The sequence below is a fragment of the Prionailurus bengalensis genome, chromosome C1 (assembly GCF_016509475.1).
Source record: "Prionailurus bengalensis isolate Pbe53 chromosome C1, Fcat_Pben_1.1_paternal_pri, whole genome shotgun sequence".
NCBI classification, from domain to species: Eukaryota; Metazoa; Chordata; class Mammalia; order Carnivora; family Felidae; genus Prionailurus; species Prionailurus bengalensis.
In genome coordinates, this window is record NC_057345.1 from 50,677,247 (window position 1) to 50,700,757 (window position 23,511).

The following is a 23,511-nucleotide window of genomic DNA, read 5'->3' on the forward strand; positions in this document are numbered from 1 at the left end:
GTTGCACTGAGCCTAATCTACCCAGAGACACTGAAAATAAATCAGAATTAATTTGGGAATTGATTAACAGACCATTGTGGTGTTACCATAACAGGTAATATAAACTTCCACATCCAACCTGAGTGGTTAACTGTTCTCAATAGATGATTTTCTTAGTTGTTATACTAATAATCTATGATATCTTGGACCAACGCTTAATAAATTGTCATTTGGATTTTTTATGGTACAAATATCAATCTATAAATTCAAAACTTGGCTAAACCATATCTAAGTACTTGTGAAGTAAATCCTTTTAGCAATTTTTACTTTACTAATGAGCATTCTTTAAACCCAAAAAAGTTTAAGTGATTCACTTAGGATTACACGGCAAGATAGAATCTAAAGCCCCTCATTAACTCAGTGAAGTAGGGTCAAAAATAAGACTCTACTATAATTTCTAGGAATTCTAATAGAACTGGTAGAAATAGCCAAACAGTAAGAAAGAAAGAAAAGAAAGAAAGAAAAGGAAAGAAAGAAATAACAGTGGTTATTCCTTGATACAACTGCAAATAGGTGCCATCAAATAAAACAATGTACAGTTCAAAGGTAAAAATATAGCGCCACCAATTAAATAAAAATGGGTGAAACTCGGGGCGCCTGGGTGGCTCAGTCGGTTAAGCGTCTGACTTCAGCCAGGTCACGATCTCGCGGTCCAGGAGTTCGAGCCCCGCGTCGGCTCTGGGCTGATGGCTCAGAGCCTGGAGCCTGTTTCCGATTCTGTGTCTCCCTCTCTCTCTGCCCCTCCCCCGTTCATGCTCTGTCTCTCTCTGTCCCAAAAATAAATAAACGTTGGAAAAAAAAAAATTTAAAAAAAAATGGGTGAAACTAAACCATGTTTTTAGTACAAAGCAGAAATAGAAGAATACAATGTTAGCTTTACCAAAGCAAAAATAAAAGGCAAACTTAAAAGTCCTTTAAACAAAGAACACTCTTGGGGCGCCTGGATGGTTCAGTCGGTTAAGCATCCGACTTTAGCTCAGGTCATGATTTCATGACTCATGCAGTCAAGCCCCACATCAGGCTCTGTGCTGACAGCTCAGAGCCTGAAGACTGCTTTGGATTCTGTGTCTCCCTCCTTCTCTGCACTCCCCACCCCCCACCAGCCACTTGTGCTGTCTCTCTCTCTCTCTCAAAAATAAAAACATTTAAAGAAATTTTTAAAAACAAATAAAGAACACTCTTAACAAAATAAAAGCCATTTGTCTTAATGTCCCAAACTTTTGAATGCTTTTTAACCATTCCTCATCCATACCTATTACCAAGAATGAAACAAAATTTCAAAATGCCCTTGAAATGCAAATGATTGATAATTAACATTCTTTTACTATTACAGGTACACGATCCCTTATTTGCACTCTAGAAACCCCCCAAATTTTAAAAACAGAATTTTTCATAACTCATTTAGTGGCATAAACTGACCGAAATAACATGGCATGAGGCTATTCACAGTCTTTATTTATTCCACATAGTGAACTACTATGCTTTACTTGGTGGTCAATTGTATTTATATAACAAAATACACTCAAAATAGAGGTTTTCTGACATAGACATAAAAATTATATTAGTGTTGGATTTTCCCCCACAAATTGCTCTTTATCTCTTTACACCATGCAGTCAAGATACAACACAGGCAAGTAATCTGAACATTTAGCTTCAGTAATGGACTTACACATTTCGGCAAGATATAGGCTTGAGAAAACCAACTTCATTCCCAGTAAAATGTGTTTCATTGCCACTGAAATCCTTACAAGTTATGTTGGGTGCTGGAAAACAAGGAACTAAAAGGCAGAAAAAAAAGCAAGAACCACTGTGTTTTTCTCTGCAGGAAAGGTATGTAATTATGCTTAAGACTAGCAAAAAAACACAAGAAAATATAAAATTATAACAAACCACATCCCAATATAATATCTGACATGAGACTTTAGATAGGAATATCTAAATGTATATATACATGTACAAGATAAAGGATAATATGATACAGTGGTCTTAACACAAACATGTAAGAATTGTCACATCGGGTTAGATGCATGACCCATCTACTTTAATCTCTCACCTCTGACAAAGGTGACAAGAATTGCACAGTATTATTGCCCTTTACTTTATCTGTAGGGTAAAGAATACTTCTCAAATTTTTGTTAGTAACTCATTGGGTAATTCATTAAATTTAATATGATCTGATTTTGTATTTCCAGTTTATATCAACTCTTGCAGAAGACAGTTTTCATAAACTAAGATTATTTTCATTTATTCTAAATAGATTATTTATTCTATTTTTAAAAATTAATTTGTTTATTAAGTAATCTCTATGCCCAATGTGGGGCTTGAACTCATAACCCCAAGATCAAGAGTTGCATGCTCTGAGGCGCTTGGTGGCTCAGTTGGCTAAGTGTCTGACTCTTTATTTATTTTTTTTAATTTTTGAAAGAGAGAGAGACAGAGTGCAAGCAGAGGAGAGACAGAGAGAGAGGAAGACAATAGAATCTGAAGCAGGGTCCAGGATCTGAGCTGTCAACACAGAGCCCGATTCAGGGCTTAAACCCACAAAAAATGAGGTCATGACCTGAGCTGAACTTGGATGCTTAACTGACTGAGCCCCCAGGCTCTTGACTCTTGTCTGACTCTTGATTTCAGCTCAGGTCATGATCCCAGGGTCATGGGATCGAGCCCCGGGTCAAGCTCTGCACTGAGCATGGAGCCTGCTTGAGATTCTGTCTCTCTCTGTCTCTCTCTCTCTCTCTGCCCCTCTCCCCTGCTTATGTGGTCTCTCTCTCTCTAAAAAATAAAAGAGTTGCATGCTGTATGGACTGAGCCAGGTAGGTGCCCCCCTGGGTTATTTTAAATGTATTTGTTTCTCTATTCCCTCCAGGAATTGATGTAATATACCACTTCAGCATTTAACATTTTTGATCTTTACTTATACCCCAGATGACATAATAAGAGGAAGTAATACTTACAGAGCTTACTATGTGCTAGGCAGACACTGTCCTGAAACCTTTATAGCCTCATTGTGTAAAAAGCAAGAACTTTGGGATGGGAATAACCTATCTGTGCATTGCCTCTTTCAGAACCTTGGGTTCCTGGTAGATAAAAATAGCACCAAGATCATCTATGTCATAGGACTATTGTGGGGACTAAATATGATATAAAGTGCCTAGTACAAAGCACAGCATAGTGTAGTTATTTGCTAAATGTTAGTGCCTTTTCCACCTTCACCATTCCTGATTAAAAGGTACTAAGGTTTTTAGGCTAGTTTCAGTAATTGCTTATCTCTATGTTTAGGATCAATAATTACACTTTTTGTTTTTGTTTTTTCAGAAAATGAAAATCGAATTGTATAATAGTCTAAACGAGAACCTAGAGTTTTATCATGAGAGGAAAATGGTATTCATTTTCTGTCTACATTATAATTATCTTATGATTTCCAACAAATCATTGTCCTTTTTTAGGCCAGAGTAGTACACTGAGAAAATGACGTTAGAAAAAAATGTATAATGACTTTGCACACTTTTGTTGGGCTATTGAAAGTTCAAACTATGTCACCCATAAACTTAATTTATTTAATGTATTCAAATTTCCAAAACAAGGTCTTACACTAAAAGCCACAGATTCTGGGGCGCCTGGGTGGTGCAGTCGGTTAAGCGTCCGACTTCAGCCAGGTCACGATCTCGCGGTCCGTGAGTTCGAGCCCCGCGTCGGGCTCTGGGCTGATGGCTCAGAGCCTGGAGCCTGTTTCCGATTCTGTGTCTCCCTCTCTCTCTGCCCCTCCCCCGTTCATGCTCTGTCTCTCTCTGTCCCAAAATAAATAAACATTGAAAAAAAAAATTTTTTTTTAAATAAATAAATAAAAGCCACAGATTCAGTATAACTGAGAACCATTTAAACAAGCAAAAAAAGTAATAAAATGAAGGGAAGAGTTGAGAGTGAAGAAATAATATGCAGCTGACTCTTGAAAAACACTGATTTGAACTGCACAGGTATACTTATATGTGGATTTTGTTTTCAATAAATACAGTACTATAAAATATATTTTCCTTATGATACTCTTTTTTTATTAAAATGTAGTTTAATGTTTATTTATTTTTAAGAGAGAGAGAGAACACAAGCAGAGGAGGGGCAGATAGAAAGGGAGACATAGAATCTGAAGCAGGCTCCAGGCTCCAAGCTGTCACCATGGAGCTGATGTGGGGCTTGAACTCATGAACTGCAAGATCATGACCTCAGCCAAAGTCGGATACTTAACTGACTGAGCCACCCAGGCACCCCTCCTTATAATATTTTTAATAACAGCCTTTTCTCTAGCTTACTTTATGTAAGAATACAGTATAGAGTAATATAATATACAAAGTGTGTGTTAATCTACTGTTATTGATAAATCTTCCAGTCAACAGTAGGCTATTAGTAGTTAAGTTTTGGAGGAATCAAAAGTCACAGATTTTTTATTGCACAGGGGTCAGCTCCCCTAACCCTTGCACCGTTCAAGGGTCAACTTTACTAGGAAACAAGAAAGAGAAGACATTGTAATTGGGCCACAAATTTGGGTCAGAGCTTCTTGGCAGTTAAGACAAAAAGCTTTATAGAGCTCTTGTGATATAATTGAAAGAAAGCATTCCAATTCACCTCTGAGCAACCGTGGGAACTTGGTTTGTTTGGTTCATGATCCAAGGGAAACACAGAGAAAGTCCTCAATAAGAACTTTTACAAAACAGGGGTGCCTGGATGGCTCAGTTGGTTGAGCATCTGACTCTCAATTTCAGCTCAGATCATGATCTCATGGTTCACGAGTTTGAGCCCCGCTTTGGGCTGACAGTGCAGAGCCTGCCTCATCCTCTGTTTCCCTCTCTCTTTGCCCCTCCTCTGTTTGCTCTCTCTCTCTCTCTCTCTCTCAAAATAAATAAATAAATAATTTTTTTTAAAAAAAGAACTTTTACAAAACATAGAGGCTTTCTACACAGCCATTTCTTGACTTCAGATACAAGCAAGGACTTCTAATTTACAGAGATGGGGCAAAAGTTAATAGACAATTTATACATAGCTGTTTGGATATATGCCTTGATACTGGGATAAAATGTATTGACTTTAGTGAATAAATTATTATCAATACCCTTAGGTGATATCTCTTGAAAATCTATCATATTAGGTCATGTCTAGAGCTATATCTCAAAATTGAGATTAGCAGAGGCACCTGGATGGCTCAGTCGGTTAAGTGTCAACCCTTGACTTTGGCTCAGGTCATGATCTCATGATTCATGGGTTCAAGCCCTGTGTCGGGCTCTGTGCTGCCAGCTCAGAGCCTGGAGCCTGCTTCAGATTCTGTGTCTCCCTCTCTCTGTGCCCCTCCCCCATTCTCTTCACACACTCTCTCTCTCTCAAAATACATAGGCTTTAAAAAAATTGAGATGAGCAAATGTCTGAAATGCTAATATATATTCTACATTACTGACTGAAAGGAGATCATTATACTCTATTTCAATGACCAAGAGCAATTTTGCTCCCCAGGGGACATTTGCCAATGTCTGAAGACACTTTTGGTTGTCACCTCTGGGGAGCTGCTACTGGCACCTAGGGCGTAGAGGCCAAGGATGCTCCTAAACATCCTACAATGCATAAAACATGCTCCTCACAACAAAGAATTACCTAATCTGAAACATCAATAATCCCAAAGTTGAGAAACCCTGCTTTAGACCAATGGGTCTTCAAAAAATTTTGCTCACACACTCCCTTAAGTAGCTTTCTACAACTAGGTATATTCCCTTACACATTTTTTTTTTAATTTTTTTTTCAACGTTTATTTATTTTTGGGACAGAGAGAGCCAGAGCATGAACGGGGGAGGGGCAGAGAGAGAGGGAGACACAGAATCGGAAACAGGCTCCAGGCTCTGAGCCATCAGCCCAGAGCCTGACACGGGGCTCGAACTCACAGACTGCAAGATCGTGACCTGGCTGAAGTCGGACGCTTAACCGACTGCGCCACCCAGGCGCCCCACCCTTACACATTTTTAAGTTGATACCTAAAGTTTTTCATCATGGACTTAAATGGTTGGAAAAAATATAATTTCCAGCAGATTATAAACACTGCCATTAAAATTTAAATGTTATAGCACTTTACAATGGAATCTAAATACCACAGCATTTTTTTTCCTTTTTTTAAAATATAGTTTGTTGTCAAATTGGCTTACTTACAACACCCAGTGACTCATCCCAACAAGTGCCCTCCTCAACGCCCATCACCAATTTTCCCTTCTCCCACCAGCCACCCTCAGTTTGTTCTCTGTATTTAAGAGTCACTTGTAAATACCACAGCAGTTGAATAGCCATCCATCCAACAAAGAATAGATATGAAAGAGCTCCTCTTTAAAATTCAGAGATTTTACATCAATTTTAGGAAAAGTAAACATATAATATTTGAGGTTCTGGAATTCAATTCCTTTAAAGATACCTGTTATGGGCTGAATTATGTCCCCCGCAAAAAGTTATGTGTAAGTACTAACCCTTAGTACCTCAGAGTGTGGCCTTATTTGGAAATAGGGTCTCTGCAGATTTAACCAAATTAAAATAAGGTCATTAGGGTGGGCCCTAATCTAAGAAGACTGCTGTCCTTATAAATAGGGGAAATTACATGCATACATACACACAGGGAGAAGATGATATGAAGACATACAGGGAGAATGCTACATGAAGACAGAGGCAGAGACCAGACCTATAGAGTTACAAGTCAGGGAAAGCCAATGACTGCCAGCCACCACCAGCAGGTCAGAAGAGGGAAGGAAACTTGCCACCCAGAGTTTGAGAAGCCGCCCTGCTGACACCTTGATTTCAGATTTCTAGCCTCCAGAACTGAGACAGTAAATGTCTGTTGTTTTAGGCCATCTAGTCTGTAACACTCTGTTATAACAGCCCTAGGAAACTAATTCAACAATTATACCTGTTTACTTCTTGGATCGCTCTGTCTACCTCCAGGAGTACATGTACAAGAGTTTCGGCATCAGACATATAAATCAAAGAGATGTCTGGTTTAAAAAGTGACTTTTTTGCTTTGAAGAGGACTGTTCTACCTTCACAAAGAAGTGATCTGCAAGGAATCGATAAATACAAGTTTTTCCTCAAAATGTGCCTTTAAATTTTTTTAAATCCTCAAAGTAGTAAGTGCTGGATTGGCTGTGCCATAAACAGAATTCTATTGATAAATTTTGGATAATTTTCCTCTAAATGTATTACCTTGCCCTTACTTGCTCAGTTTGAAGCTGTCACTTTCTTGTCTTACATACAGCCTTGTGAGATTTTCCTGCAGACTATCTAAAGTCAGGTCTTAAAGAGATAGCTGCAATGCAAAACACTGTAATTATGATTCCAGTCGGGGTTATTGTCCAATACACCTTCCCTAATGCACTGTTTTTAGCAATGACAGTTTCCTGTACATTTTAAAAGATCAAACATTTATAGGTGAGTTGTAAAAATGCCTCATAAAAATATTAAATAGTAAGAAATCATACTTTTCCATTTTCAGTTAGATACTATTTTTTGAACTCCCATATTCTGACAATTTTAGTTTTCAATGATATTTTATCATTTCTACTATAAGAAAGGATTTGTATTTGACATGAGACATATAAGAAAAAATGCCCAATGCTCCAGGTTCAGAACCTTAGGAAAGCTAACAACAGTGGAAAGAGGAAATCACACTGCTACAGTGCTTCTAGAAATTTGACAGAAGTATATGAATTATTCCAAGGGATGAAAATTATGTACTTTAGTGAGAAAGGATAAGCTGTTGCTCCAAATATATAGAGAGTACATGAGAAAATAATAAATAAGAGAAACATCAATACTGAATCAGAAGTCTTTGAATTGACAGAGAAATCTGGGTTTAACTACAAATTCTGTCACTTAACTAGGTTGCTCCTTTGAGCAAGTTACAAAACCTCACTAAATCTTGTGAAATGTGGATAATACTCTTATAATGCTCAAGCATATGGTGTATAAAGCATGGTACTTGGTTAGAGGAATTGTTCAACAAGTATCAGGTTCCCCACTCTAGTAAATTAGAGAACTTCAATATTGAGAAAACTAAGAGAATGAATCTGACACGAGAAATGAATATAACATTGTAAGTGGCTATATCACTAATGGAATTTTTTGTGTAATGAAATTAATAAATCAAAAGAAGCCTACCACCCTAGAGTTTGTTTTCACATACTTTATGATAATTTCTTTAGACCCTTATTTTTTTTAAGTAATCTCTACACCCAACATGGGGCTCAAACTCATGACTCCAAGATCCAGAGTTGCATGCTCTACTGACTGAGCCAGCTAGGTGCCTTACTGACCCTTATTTTAAAAAATCCTATAAGTAGGCATAACTTTTTTTTCTTTCACAAACATGAAAACTGAGATTCTAAAAATTTAAATAGTTGAGGCACCTGAGTGGCTTAGTCAGTTGAGTCTCCAACTCTTCATTTTGGCTCAGGTCATGATCCCAGGGTCATGGGATCCAGCCCTGTGTCAGGCTCCATCCTGAGCATGGAGACTGCTTAAGATTCTTTCTCTCTCCCTCTGCCCCTCTCCCCTACTCACACTCCTCTGTCTCTCAAAAATAAACAAATAAAGTGGCTGTACCATAAAAAAAAAAAAAAAAAAGAAGTTAAATGAGTTGACAAAAGTCTTGTAAGTAAGTAAGACTCTTTAAGTCCTAGGCTAACACTCATTACTTTTTTTTTCCCCAGTTTTAAAATTTATTATCTATTTTCATTAAGGTATTATTGGCATACAACATTATATTAGTTCCAGTTGTATAACATAAGGATTTGATATTTGTATATATTGTAAAATTATCACTACAATAAGTTAGTTAACATCCATCACTGTACATAGTTACAGAATTTTTTCTTGTGTTGAGAACTTTTAAGATCTACTCTCTTAGAACAAACTGGGTTTATGAGAGGGGAAGTGAGTGGGGTGATGGGGGAAATAGGTGAAGGGAATTAAGAGTATACTTATGATGAGCACTGAGTAATGTGTAGAATTGCTGATTCACCAGCAATTTTTGTATACCTGAAACTGATACAACACTGTATATTAGCTATACTGGAATTATGATAAAAATAATTTTAAAAATACCTACTGTCTTAACAACTATCAAATATACAGTACAGTGCTATTAACTATAGTCACTGTGTTATGCATTACATCCCATGACTGGTTTTTTTTTTTAAGAAATATTTTAAAAAATTATTTTTATTTTTAGGGGCACCTGAGTGGCTCAGTTGGTTAAGTGTCCGACTTCGGCTCAGGTCATGATCTCACGGTTTGTGAGTTCGAGCCCTGCATCGAGCTGTCGAGTGCTGACAGCTCAGAGGCTGGAGCCTGCTTCGGATTCTGTGTCTCCTCCTCTCTCTGCCCCTCCCCAACTTGTGCTCTGTCTCCCTATGTCTCTCAAAAACTAAAGAAATGTAAAGAAAAATTTTTTTAATTTTTATTTTATATATATATATATATGCATATATATATATATATATATATATATATATATATACACAATTTATTGTCAAATTGGTTTCCATACAGCACCCAGTGCTCATCCCAACAGGTGCCCTCCTCAATGCCCATCACCCACTTTCCCCTTTCCCCCACCCCCTGTCAACCCTCAGTTTGTTCTCAGTATTTAAGAGTCTCTCATGGTTTGCCTCCTTCTCTCTCTTTAGCATTTTTCCCCCCTCCCCTCCCCCCTGGTCTTTTGTTAAGTTTCTCATGATCCACATATGAGTGAAAACATATGGTATCTGTCTTTTTCTGCCTGACTTATTTCATTTAGCATAACACTCTCCAGTTCCATCCATGTTGCTACAAATGGCCAGATTCCATTCTTTCTCATTGCCAAGTAGTATTCCATTGTATATATAAACCACATCTTCTTTATCCATTCGTCAGTTGATAGACATTTAGGCCCTTTCCATGATGGCTATTGTTGAAAGTGCTGCTATAAATATTGGGGTACAAGTGCCCCTATGCATCAGCACTCTTATATCCCTTGGGTAAATTCCTAGCAGTGCTATTAATGGGTCATACAGTAGATCTATTTTTAATTTGGGGGGGGGACCTCCACACTGTTTTCCAGAGTGGCTGGATAATTACTTCTTTTTATTTATTATTATTATTTTTAATATTTATTTATTTTTGAGAGACAGACAGACAAGCGGGGAGGGACAGAGAGAGAGGGAGACACAGAATCCAAAGGAGGCTCCAGGCTCTGAGCTGTCAGCACAGAGCCCTATGCTGGCTCAAACCCACGAACCAGCCAAAGTCGGAGGCCCAACCAATTGAGCCACCCAGGCGCCCCTGCATCATTACTTCTTAATCAATACTCTTTCCAGGGGCACCTGGGTGGCTCAGTCGGTTAAGCATCCAACTTTGGCTCAGGTCATGAACTCGAGGTTCGTGAGTTTGAGCCCCACGTTGGGCTCTGTGCTGACAGCTCAGAGCCTGGAGCCTCCTTTGGATTCTGTGTCTCCCTCTCTCTGTTCCTCCCCTGCTCACACTCTGTCTCTTCTCTCTCAAAAATAAAGATTAAAAAAAAATTTAGTTTTAAATACTCTTTCCATTACACCATAATTCCTGGCTTACATTGATTTCAGAAACAAGCAAAAATAAATCAAGATGATGAGACTAGGGAAACTAGTTAACAACAAATGTTAACTGGTAGAGAAAATTAAGCAACATGCTACAAACCTGAAAGCTACTTGATTCATAGCTTTTCTGTAACAAGTTTCATTCTGGCCAATGTCTATGATTTAGATGGCATCGATATAAACCAGTAGGTACACAGTATTTATCAATTGTTAAAAGTAGCACTGCTTTTTAAATGGAAAAATATTATCAGAAATAAACAATGAAGTTTCATAACAGTCAAAAGGACTGACCTAGGGAGTAGGTGGTTTGGGATCCTACTTTGGTTAACATCATGCCTCTGGACTATAATCTTGATCTGTCAGATTTAAGGACCAAAACCTGATCTAAGGATCCTGTACTGAAAAAGAAAATGCTATAAAGGCATTACTTAGGGTCATTTGATAAAATTAGAATACAGATGATAAAGTATATGTATTAATATTAAATTTACTGAAATTTACAACAACTGGAATATCTCTATTCTTAGGAAAAATGCGCAAACATAGTTAGGGGCAAAATACATACAAATGCACAGAGACAGAGACTGAGCACACATGAACACAAAATGAGAAAGCAAGAAGAATAATGTGTTAACAACTGGTGAGTATGGGCAAAGGACGTACGGGTGTTCTTTGTACTACTCTTCTTGCAACTTTGCTGTAAGCTTGAAATTATCTCCAAATAAGAAGTCGAACAATAACATACTCTTTGCATAACTAATTTATGGTGAAGTTAGGGTTAATAGTTATCCATTGGGGCAGAATAGGAACTATAAGAGAGCACGAGGGGGCTTTTGGTATGTGGATAATGTTTGTTGATTTGGAAACACAAATGTGGTCAGTTTGAGAATCATTTGAGGTGCCCTTATGTGTACTTTCCTATAAATACGTTTCAATAAAAACCTAAGAAAATAAAGAAGACCTGCCAAAGGATCAGAGCAAAATTTCCTAGAGATGGAGTCAGATGTAGTTCACCGATCAGAAAACTGAAAACACCTGCGGCACCTGCGTGGCTCTGTCAGCTGAGTGTCTGACTCTTGATTTCGGTTCAGGTCATGATCCTAGGGTTGTGGGATCAAGCCCTATGTTGGCCTCCAAGGTGAGCGTGGAGCCTGCTGAAGATTCTCCCTCTCTCTCTCTCTCTCTCCCCCTCTGCCCCTCTCCCTGGATCATGCAAGCACACTCTCGCTCTAAAATAAAAAAATTCAGGGTGCCTGGTGGTTCAGTTGGTTAAATATCCAACTTCGGCACAGGTTATGATCTCCTACTTCTGTGAGTTAGGACCCCACATCGGGCTCTCTGCTGTCAGTGTGGAGCCTGCTTCAGACCCTCTGTCTCCCTCCCTCTGCCTTCCTCCTGCTTGTGCACTCTCTCTCTCTCTCTCAAACATTTAAAATTTTTTTAAATAAAAAAATTACAAAAAATTGAAAACAGTTGCTTATGTAGGTCTGTATAATCTAGACAGAACACTCTTTGAAGGCAGAAATTGTCTTCTTTCATACATCATTGATATCACCTGGTGGAAGCCTGCCATGTAATAATTCCTCAATACAGTAAATAATTTCTCAATAAATAATAAATATCCTATAATTTTCATTAAGGTTAATTGTTTTGATCCATTTATTTTAATCAGTTATTATTTATTACAAATAATTTCTCAATAAATAAATATGCTTGTTAGTTGGCATTATCTGAGAACATTTTTATTTTTTATTTTTAAACGCTTATTTATTTTTGAGAGAGAGAGAGAGAGGGAGAGAGAGAAAAGTGAGACCGGAGGAGAGGCAGATAGAGAGTGGAAGACACAGAATCCGAAGCAGGGTATACAGGCTCTGAGCTGTCAGCACAGAGCCCGATGCCAGGCTGGAACTCACAAACTGTGAGATCATGACCTGAGCTGAAGTTGGACGCTTAATGGACTGAGCTACCCAGGCAGCAACCCCCACCCCACCCCCGTTTTTTTGTGTTTTTTTTTATTGTTAAGAGTTTATTTGAACAAAAATCAATTCAAATTGGGCGGTACCAACCCAGAAGTGGTTACAGTGCTTTGCCCCACCCGTAGGAGGTAGTTAAAAGATTTCTACAGAGAATTAGTGGAAGCAAAGCAAGGAAATTATTTGATTGGCTATACCTTAAGAATTTATCTTATTTGGAAAGGTCTAACTGACTTTTTGTGATTGGTTGGCCTCAGTTCCTTTTTTTTTTTTTTTAAACTTAAGTATATAGCTGACACACAATGTTATAGGAGTTTCAGGTGTATAACATAGCTATTAGACAAGTCTGTACATTATGCTATGCTCATAAGTGTAGCCACCATCTGTTCCATACAATGCTATTGTAATACCATGATTTCCCTGCGTTGTATTTGTCATCCCTGTGACTTAATTCATTCCATAAATGGAAGCCTGTGTCTCTAACTGGGAACCATTTTAAGATCACATTAGTTTACTGTCACAGTTGAATTATTTTGCCTTTGGTCTCAATCCCTCTATCTTGAAACTCCCCTCTTTGTAAAACACTGTTCTTATTCATACCTACTCAAAAAGTACTGGTGAAGAAAATTAAACTGAGTTTGAGGATTCTGTAATAGTCCTTCACATACACAGTGAAAAAACAGGAAAAAGAGTCTTGGCTGGAGGAGGAGAGAAATCACGTCACTCACATGTTCCACAACTCCAATATTGTTCTCCTGCTCATCAGTTCCATGGTAGGACCCAAAAACATGTTTCCAGGGTCATTTTGGTGTCTTCTCTGATCAGGACTTAGAAGTATTTCACCACGACTACTTTACTAGCTTTTGTGTGTTTTAAAAACGGCAATTAAAAGAGACTTCCTGTAGGGGCACCTGGGTGGCTCAGTGGGTTAAGCTTCCAACTTTGGCTCAGGTCATGAACTCGCGGTTTGTGAGTTCGAGCCCCACATCAGGCTCTGTGCTGAAAGCTTGCTGTTTCGGATTCTGTGTCTCCCTCTCTCTCTCTCTGCCCCTCCTCTGCTCATGCTCTGTCTCTGTCTCTCAAAAATAAATGTTAAAAAAAAAAAAAAAAACAACTTCCTGTCTTCTGTAGACAGCCAGCCTCAGGAGTGTTGGGCTGGTATGGTACCATCTATCCCAGCTCTCAGCTAGATAACCTGAGAGTTATCTAGCTCTCAGATAGAGAGATAACAAATTGTACCTCCATATGCAGAAGCCCCGTGACTCGTATTTGTCTAAAAAACTTTACTTACTTTTTAAAATTGTAATGATTTAAAACCATTTATTAATCTACTTTTGTTCTCACATTCAGTAAGGCACTTGGTTTATTCTCTCCATATGAATAATCGTATCATTCCCTTATACAGAAAGTCTTCCTTTTACTTTCCTGTAACTCTCCACTTACATCAGCCACGACAGTACCATAATACCTCCAAGTCTTTTTACTTTCTAGTAGTCTGATCATTTTTGTACGTTTATAAACTTATCAACATTTGCACAAGTGGATTCAAATTTATTTCATGCAAGATACACCTAAATGGAGGTCAAAGCTCTTTGGGGCAGAAACTATTCCTTTTAGTTGCATAATTTCCTTCAAAATCCTCATACCTGCAAAGAATCCTACAGGCTAGGGGCACCTGGGTGGCTCAGGTGGTTAAGCGTCCGACTGATTTCAGCTCAGGTCATGATCTCACAGTTCCTGAGATCACGCTCCATGCTGATAGTGCAAAGCCTGCCTGCTTCTTAATTTAGTTAGATACCTGAGTCACAATAGTATTCACAGATTTCTAACATCTCTCATATAAATGGTTAAGTATCTTGAAAGCTGAGTCTTCTTTATACACATTTACTCTATTGTCTGTGTTCCAAAAGCGTAATATAAGACAGAACTGTAAAACAGGCAAATCCGAGTATACTTCTAAATTAACTAAAAAAAGGATTCCTTATAAAGTCCCTTTAACACATCTAAATTAATGTATACATGTTAAGCAATATCTGCTATACAAATCATACGTATATATATAAATAACCTACAAATTATATATATACATATAACTTTATATGGTAAAATTTCACTACTTCAAAGTAGTAGCTAAATGCCATTTATAAAAGTTTAACACAACTTATTTACGAATATCTTTGTTGACAATATAGGGCTAGTAGTGTGCCAAAATATAAAGATATAAAAAGATAAAAGAAGATCTGCTTTTTAAAATATATACAAATTCAGAGGTGCCCGGGTGGCTCAGTCAGTTAAGATTCTGACTCTTGGTTTCAGCTCAGGTCATGATCTCATGCTTCGTGAGTTTGAGCCCGACATCTGGCTCTGCACTGACAGTGTGGAGCCTGCTTGGAATTCTCTCTGTCTCCCTCTCTCTGCCCCCACCCCACTGGCACCGTCTCTGTCTCTCTCAAAATAAACTTTATTAAAAATGAAAAAAAATAAACTTTATTAAAAAATAAAAAATAAAATATATACAAATTCATAATCAAGGGGTGAATTACCTGAATATGCTGAAAAGCATGAACGTTTTCTGCTGTAAGGAAATAATTCCTTTAATCTCATTTTTTTACATAATGAGTTTAAGAGATTTTACTTACAAAGAAAACATCAATTACTGACTTACTTCCTACCTAATACATAAAATAATCAGTATATATTCAATAAATGTTCTTTTCTCAAAACAATACCATGTAACGGCCATCATTATGTACCATGTCAAAAAAGGTTAAATAGTTCCAACATACATCTTCCTCCCTTCCAACATATACCCCTTTGGAAGAAAAGACTAAACAGAATAATTTATTAGTTCTTATCTGGCATTCCACATATTTTAGAGTAACAGAAGCTCCCCAAAATCAGTAGGCTGAGGGTGCGATCTATTATCAAAACATCTCTATAAAAAATACTAAAGGGGCGCCTGGGTGGCTCAGTCGGTTAAACCTCTGACTTCAGCTCAGGTCATGATCTTGAAGTTTGTGAGTTCGAGTCCCGCATCGGGCTCTGTGCTGACAGTCCAGAGCCTGGAGCCTGCTTCAGATTGTGTCTCCCTCTCTCTGCCCCTCCCCCACTCGTGCTCTGTCTCTCTCTCAAAAATAAATACTAAAAAAATTAAAAAAGAAAATACTAGAAAAAAAAACTGATACACTGTTAAACTCCTAACTATACTGTTTTCATAATTAGCATGTACCTAAGTATATTTCACAAATACATAATATGGGTGATATAGCTTCTTATTGGAACTTACTGGGCTAAAAGTCTCATTTCAAGTTCTTTTCAAGTAATGAAAAATCTAACTTAAAAAGCATCTTTGCATACATAGCTTGGTAAATAAAAAAGAAAGCTGATTTTAAAGGTTTAAAAAAAATGAATGAAAATATAAAACTCCCAATTCATATAACTAAGAATAACATCTTCTTGAATTAAACCCCTAGCCAGTTCTCCAATTTTAAGCTGTTCTGGAAACTGAATAATGTGATTAACTCAAGAAAAAGCACATTTTATGACTTTCAGTGATCATACATTGATTTATGAAATAACGTTTTAAAAATTATTTTTAAAAACATGTTTCTGGAAGTCTTACCATGAGCCGTGTAATTTGTACAGTTAACTGGTTCTTGTGTAGCATCATTTATTTTTGGATCTTTACAAATATATGTGAGAATAGTTAAGGAAATATGAATGACATTCCAACACAACCCATTATTATCTTCTCTTTAATATCTTGTATTATATACTCATGTTCACATTCACATGTAAAGAAAGGCTGTTACTTGGTCCAGAGCAACAAACACAACCACAAATATACTTTTAGGGTCACTAAATAAAAATTGAACATTAATTTATTACAGGAAAAGTATATTAACTTAATACATATTAAAAGCTCTAACAAAGGATGCCATCCTTAAACAACATAAGTCAAGGTTCAACCACAAAGCATAAAAGAAAAAGGAAAATCTTTACCAAATTATTCTAAGTGTGCTTTAGGTTAAAAAAAAAACCAGTTTCCACATATTTGCCTGAACTAATTTATGGGGTCCCATTGTATTTATTGTCACATCTGTAACTTCATGTAACACATAACCCTGTGAGGTAAATTCTATTATTCCCACCTTACAGAAGCACAAACTGAGGCTCAAAGTTTGAGAGACATATCCAAAGTCATGTAAGTGATAAGGAGTAAAATCGGGTTTCCTGATTCCAAGCCTAGAGCACTTTCCATCAGACTGTAGGGAAGATAGGTCTTCTAGGTGTGTCTACATGGTCCGCGCAACAGGATTTCAAGCTTTTGAAAACAGGTGTAAGTATAATAACTGTCCTTTAACATATGTCCAAAACACCTGTGCACGGCTTTTGTTTCCAAAATATTTTGACACTGAGATGGGATAAGGCATTCACAGGATGTCTCTAGAAACAGAGAACCTACTGACACCTGTTTAAGGTTTTTTAAACACTACTGGAAACCCAACTTCATGAGGAATAACAGACATTTTCCCGTTATCATCACCAAATGCTCAGCCATTTCTCTCTAGGGTTCAAGTCCTACAACTCTTCATACCATCTAATTATTTTCTTGCGCAGAACCATTCTGACATCTTTGCCAAAAAAAGACTCAATTACTAGGCCAGTGATTCTCAAACTCCAAGCATAAGGGTATTCAACAAATTAGAGCTATTATGTATACATCTAATAATGGCTGCCTCTCCCCAATTCATATGAAAATACTATAGAATTTCCATAATTTAAAAATTTTGTCTAGTAGAATCTTTCCTATATTTCTGGCCTCTGTTATTAATTTTTCTGTTCTACAATTTGTATAAAACGATCTAATATTGTACAAAAATAGCTATTTTGACTGTGACTCCCATTTCATACTGTTCCTCCCTTTATCAGAGCTACTACAAAGACAGCCACTTAACCCCCGCAACCTCAGTTTTCTCATCTGTAAATAAATAACACAGATAGTCCCTACTATGTGCCAGGGGTTGTTCTATGTGACTCACTTGCACTAACTTATTACAACAGACTTTTAAATTGGTACCATTGTTATCTACATTTTCACTCAAGAGAAAACAGAGTTCAGATCATTTGCCCACGGTTACAAGGCAGAGCAGGAATTTGCCCCCAATAGTCCAGCATCTCATGGAGTTTTAGAATGATGTAAGGCAATACACATAGAGTTAATGATAAATGGGCAACATACACTGGCTTATTAACTACCGGCTTATTAACTACTTGTCTCCTCCCTCCTCAAGTCAGCAAACTTCTGGGGTAGAGCCTATCAATCGTTTTATTACTAGTGCCTAAAACAGACTTGGCACATTTCAGGATCTAGGTGTTGGTTGAACAAATAAGCTCGCCGGTAAAAACAAAACAAACAAAAATAAACTAAAACTAAAACTAGGTGGTTCAGAAAAGGAAGGGCCAAAAATCAGTAAAATCCCAATAAAATCACACAGGATGACCGCTGTCCTTCCCACCCCCACATCTCTTTTCACCTCCCGGAGCCCGTCGATCATTAGAAGCCACAAGTCACCGATCCCTTCAGCACAACCCTGGCCCGTATGGAGGACCGCAACCCACTCGCAACCCCTAATCTACCTAGCCCCCAAGGCAAGGTTGCGGGGGGTGGGGGGGGTCCTCACAGAGGATATTGTCCCAATTTGAGGTCCTCGCACTTAAGCGTCTCCTCCCCGCCAGCGGCGGCGATGGCAGCAGCTCCCCAAGGTCCCGTGGTGACTGACACGAACCACAGGACACCCATGAGCTGGGCGGCCACCGTCTCCTGCGCAGCCGGCCTGGAGGGCCAGGCGGCCGCCATGCTGGGGACCAGCAAGTCCCCCACCTCTTCCGCTTCCGTCTTTGCTTAGGCGGGGGCGGGAGAAGGGCGGAAGGAGCGAGGCTCTTAAAGGGACCTTGTCTTAGCCGGAGGCAGGTTCTTGTCTGTACAGGGCAGGGGATTTATCTGGAAGAGCTTTGATTTGTCTTTGAGATCCCGGAGAAGAAGGTTTGCTTTGAGAATCCGAGGCCGTGCATCCACTGCTTCTTCCCGAGCTAACCCTGCTTTGACTTTTCCCTCTACAGATGTGCCAGCGGCGCCCAGCGATTTGCTAAGCGTTTTACAGACATTATCTCGGTTGGTTCTGGTAGGATTTGGGTTTACAGATAAGGAGCCAGGCTCCAAGACGCTAAAAAAGCATGTCGACGTTAGTTATTGAATTGGAGTCAAATTGATGTTTGCCCGATTTCAGAAATCTGTTCTCTTACTGTTACGATATAATGACCTGCCTGTTCGCTTAGAGAAGAATTTGTGAAAGGCTCTTACACAGAACTTAAGGACTCCATAACAAAAATAGGCATTACACTTTTATTTTTAGTAGTGGACATTTATGCGAGAGGGCCTATAGGAAAAGGAGTTTAAAGATTTTACGACTACACCAAGTAAAGTTGGAATTTTTTTCCCCCCCAGCTCTACCTTCTAAATTTTTATATATTCTAAAAGTTCTGTAGTGGGCCTATCTTTTATACTGGGCAACACGTTTACTTTTTTAGTGAAAGTTTAAGCCGTTTTATCTAACGTAACAATATTTGAATTTGATGCCTCCTCATTCACAGTGGCACTAGTTTTGAAGAATTGAGTTCTGCAGTGATTCTCAAGTTTTAGGGAGCATCAGAGTTACCTGGAAGATTTGTTACAACACCAAGGATGGACCCATTCTCAAGTTTCTGATTCTGAAATTCTAGGGTAGGCCAGGATAATTTGCATTTCTAACGAATTTCCAACAGATGCTGAGATTGCTAGTCCAGAGACCACACTTTGAGAAGCATGGGATAATATGAGAAGTGTCATTTTGGAATAGGAGGACATGAAATTATTTGCAGTAATATTTTAGTATTGTAACAACATTGAAAATTTTTCTTAAACCAACTTTTCAGCATTACTATGCTATTTTTATTTCCTTAAAGATTTTATTTAAGTCCTCTCTAAACCCAAGGTGGGGCTCGAACCTGAAATCCAGAGATCGAGAGACCATGCTTCACTGACTGACCCGGCCAGGTGCCCCTCAGTTGTTTTTCAATTAAAATATTTATGCTTATTTAAGTGATAAATTTGAAATTTACTAGTTCATTTTTTTTAATGTTTATTTTGGGGAGGGGGGACAACCCAGGGAGGGACAGAGGATCTGAAATGGGCTCTGCACTGACAGCAGTGAGCCCTTTGTGGGGCTTGAACTCACAAACCTCTGAGGTCCTGACACCAAAGTCAGACGCTCAACCGACTGAGCCACCCAGGTGCCCCTTTACTAGTTCAATTTTTAAACTTAACTTTTTTTAAGTGGACTTCTTTCTTTTTTCTCTCTTTACTTCCACTATCCTTTCCTTTTTTTCTTTTCTTTTTTTCCCTCTCTTCCCCTCCATAGAGATATTTGTCAAGCATTTACTATGTACCCATCATTAGGCAAGACCTTACAGACTTAAAAAATGAAGAGACAAGAACCCAGTGATTTAAATACTTCATGTTTCCTAGGGGACAAGATAAACAGTTAAAGTACTATTTGATAATTGTTAAGAGAAGCACATAGTTACAGGGGCACCTGTGCGGCTCAGTTGGTTGAGTGTCTGACTCTTGACTTCTGCTCAGGTCATGATCTCGGGGTGATGAGGTCAAGTCCCACATTGGGCTCAGCATTAGGCCCAGTGTTGGATTCTGCACTGGGCCTGAAGTCTACTTAAAAAAAAAAAAAAAATGCAGCCAAGAAAACTTAACCATTAACTTTAAGTTAAAATAATACCAATAATATATGTAATATATGGCTCAACCCCCATCCTGAGATGAAATTTAGCAAAGGGGTTGAGGTCAAGGATTAGCTACACATATTAATTGCTACACATATTATCTGGTAATAAAATACCAGAATATCTATTACACATATTTTCTGTGTAATAAAAGACAGTGATTTTGCATTTTGATTACCATTTTGATACTCTTTCAAAACATTCTTGTTTGATTTTCAAAATTCAATCTAAAGATAATCAGAAAGTAAAAGGAAGACTTTCTAGTCTGAGTTTATTGAAATTATAACAAAATTAGGTATTTTCCTTATGACTGCAGGAATATTGCTGGTATTTGTATTTGTACCATTTTTCATATAAATTTATGAAATCTATTAACTTTATAGAGTTAAATATTTGAAAATACTTATGCTTTGCTGATTAATCCCATCATAAAATCTATTTTTATGGTTCTAATGATTATCTTCATTCTCTTTTGCAATGTATAAACTGAAAAGAAGACAAGAGTCTCCCATGAAAAGTAAAGAAACGATACAAAATTTTTAACTCTTGAAATGATGGTACACTTAAAAATTCACTTTCTCAGGTTACTACCTGCATTCTCCACCAACAATACAGATAAATAAACAAAAAATTCACTTTCTCTTCTTACTGCCCCTTAATCTATTTTCTTGTGGCTCAGTAAAATACATTATTTCTTTGCATACATTGTCTCTGATCACATGATTACTACTTTTTCTAGTTCAGCTAAGTTCTTAAATCTCAATGCCAAATTTCTTTGTCATGTAAGAATTATATAGAATTCTATAGAAAGCAAAAGACATGAATAGCAGTCTAATACGGAAATTGCTGTATAGAAGCATTAGGAAAGGAGATTACCAGTGAAGCCTGAAGCAAAATTACCTTGGGATTTAAGGGCTCTGTACATTGGATCTTTCCACCCCTAAGATTCTATCATAGACCTAATTACATTAACAGATAGTTTCACCCTTAGCAAAACTTTCTGAGGAAATCAACCTGGGGGCACCTGGCTGGCTCACTGAGTAGAACATGTGACCCTTGATCCCAGGGTTGTGAGCTGGAGCCCCACATTGGGTGTAGAGATTACTTAAAAAAAAATAAAATCTTGGGGGGGAGGGTAGGGAAGGAAACCAACCTGACTCCTGTTTCTGTGGTTAGGACAGAAACACTAAGAGATAAAAGATTGTTACCCCCCCCCCCCCCCAAAATTTTCTTTTTCATTTGACTGTGATGGGCAATTTTTTCTCCCAGTGATAAATTCATAGTATCAAGGCTCTGGTAGTGGGTTTTTTTTGTTTTGTTTTGTTTTGTTTTGTTTTTTGTTTTGTTTTGTAGTTTTATTTATTTTAGTAATCTCTACACCCAACATGGGCTCGAAATCATGACCCCCAGATCAAGAGTAGCATGCCCCTCCCACTGAGTCAGCCAGGCGCCTCTAGGAGATATTTATTATGGTCAGCTGCATATTTGGAATTCTACCATGTCCATGCTGCTGTCTCTCAAGTATTTCCGATTGTGTCCTCTCTTTGTGCACCAATCTAGCTGCCTACTATCCAATTAACTTTGACTCATCACTTCGTAAGGCCTACTCTGTGCCAAGTATATTTCATCTTGAATGTCAAATGTAGGCTCTAAAACTGACTCTATCAGAGTCTGCTTCTCAAAAACCAGACCAGAATAAGTGGGCTTTTCTCTGTTTCACCACCCATATCCCTTCTATCAGGTTCAAAATTTAGAATCCTCTTTACATTTTATTTTTCTCCTTATTTTTCAGTAACTCCTTTAATCAGTAAGTGACTAATATTTTTAAATGTTCATTTTTTTCAATCCTATATTCTTAACCCTATTTTGGGTTATTTATCCTTTCCCATTTACCTTGCTATCATGATTTCTTCCTTTCTCTCTCTCTTTTTAAATATTTTATTTATTTTTGAGAGAGAGGGAGAGTGCACAAGTCGGGGAGGGACAGAGAGAGAGAGACAGGGAGACACGTATCTGAAGCAGGCTCCACACTCTGAGCTGTCAGCACAGAGCCTGACAGTGGGCTCAAACCCACAAGCTTCAAGATCATGACTGGAGCTGAATTCGGATGCTTAATCAACTGAGCCACCCAGGGGCCCCCTCTCCTTTTTTTTTTGTTTAATGTTTATTTTATTTTTGAGAGAGAGCATGACTGAGGGAAGGGTGGAGAAAGAGGGGGACAGAGGACCTGAGGGGGGCCCCTTGCTGACAGCAGCGAGTCTGAAGTGGGCTCCAACTCAAGAATAGTGGTTGAGATCAGACCTGAGGCGAAGTCTGATACTCAACAGACTGAGCCACCCAGGCACCCCCTTCCTCTTTCTGATCCTAGGCCGTCTCTCCAAGTTTGTCCATTCATTTTTTATACTGCTTCTGATTAATCTTTCATCAAAAAAAGAAAAACCTATATCATATTCAAAATTGTATTCAAAATCCTATGTAAGTTCCTTGGCATTGTTGACCTCAAAAATAAAATGGCCAGTTATTTTGCTAGAAAATGTTTTTGTTTTGTTTCGTTTTCCAGAAATAGCAGAGGAATTGCAATTTGAGACCTGCAAGCTATGGCAAACCATAGTCAAATCAAGAGAACAAAAGAGATGAATGGTACTCTACAGAAAAATGAGAAAGTTGGGAGGGGTTGCTTTGAACAAAGGTCCATTGGAGAAAAATGGAGTTCAGGGTGGTGATGGTTTCTCATTAGTTGACTTGTGGCAGTTACTCATTGGCTAGGCTGTTGCTGGGCGAGGAGAAAATCTTCCTCTTGCTGAGGTAGTAAAGTAGGCTTCTTTGGAGGGTCTGGAATTGACCTTAAGTTGATAGGGCATGAGCGCTTCTTCTTCAAGCCTCTCAGCTCTATTTTAAATATTTCCTTTATTCAGTTACACAGTATTTAGCCAAAGGAGTTGAAAACTTATGTGCACCCAAAACCCTGCACATAGATGTTTATGGCAGCTTTATTCATACTTGCCAAAATATGGAAGCAGTAAAGATGTCCTTTAGTGGGT

At 38.1% G+C, this 23,511-nt stretch overlaps 1 protein-coding gene across 2 annotated transcripts in view; it reads right to left on the bottom strand.

The window, feature by feature from the left end:
* The window catches only part of TM2D1 (TM2 domain containing 1), a 52,511-nt gene extending 33,982 nt beyond the window's left edge, over nucleotides 1-18,529 (bottom strand). The window contains exons 1-3 of one of the 2 annotated variants that reach the window (XM_043575136.1): nucleotides 18,328-18,528; nucleotides 16,257-16,330; nucleotides 1,709-1,817 (exon numbers count right to left, since the gene is read on the bottom strand). In XM_043575136.1, coding sequence (XP_043431071.1) covers nucleotides 1,709-1,817; nucleotides 16,257-16,330; nucleotides 18,328-18,494 — 350 coding nt within the window. In that variant the 5' untranslated portion in view covers nucleotides 18,495-18,528. Of the gene's footprint in view, nucleotides 1-1,708; nucleotides 1,818-16,256; nucleotides 16,331-18,327 lie in introns of both variants that reach the window. The other variant, XM_043575138.1, reaches the window with a different exon arrangement.
* Between the last annotated feature and the right edge of the window lie 4,982 nt (nucleotides 18,530-23,511).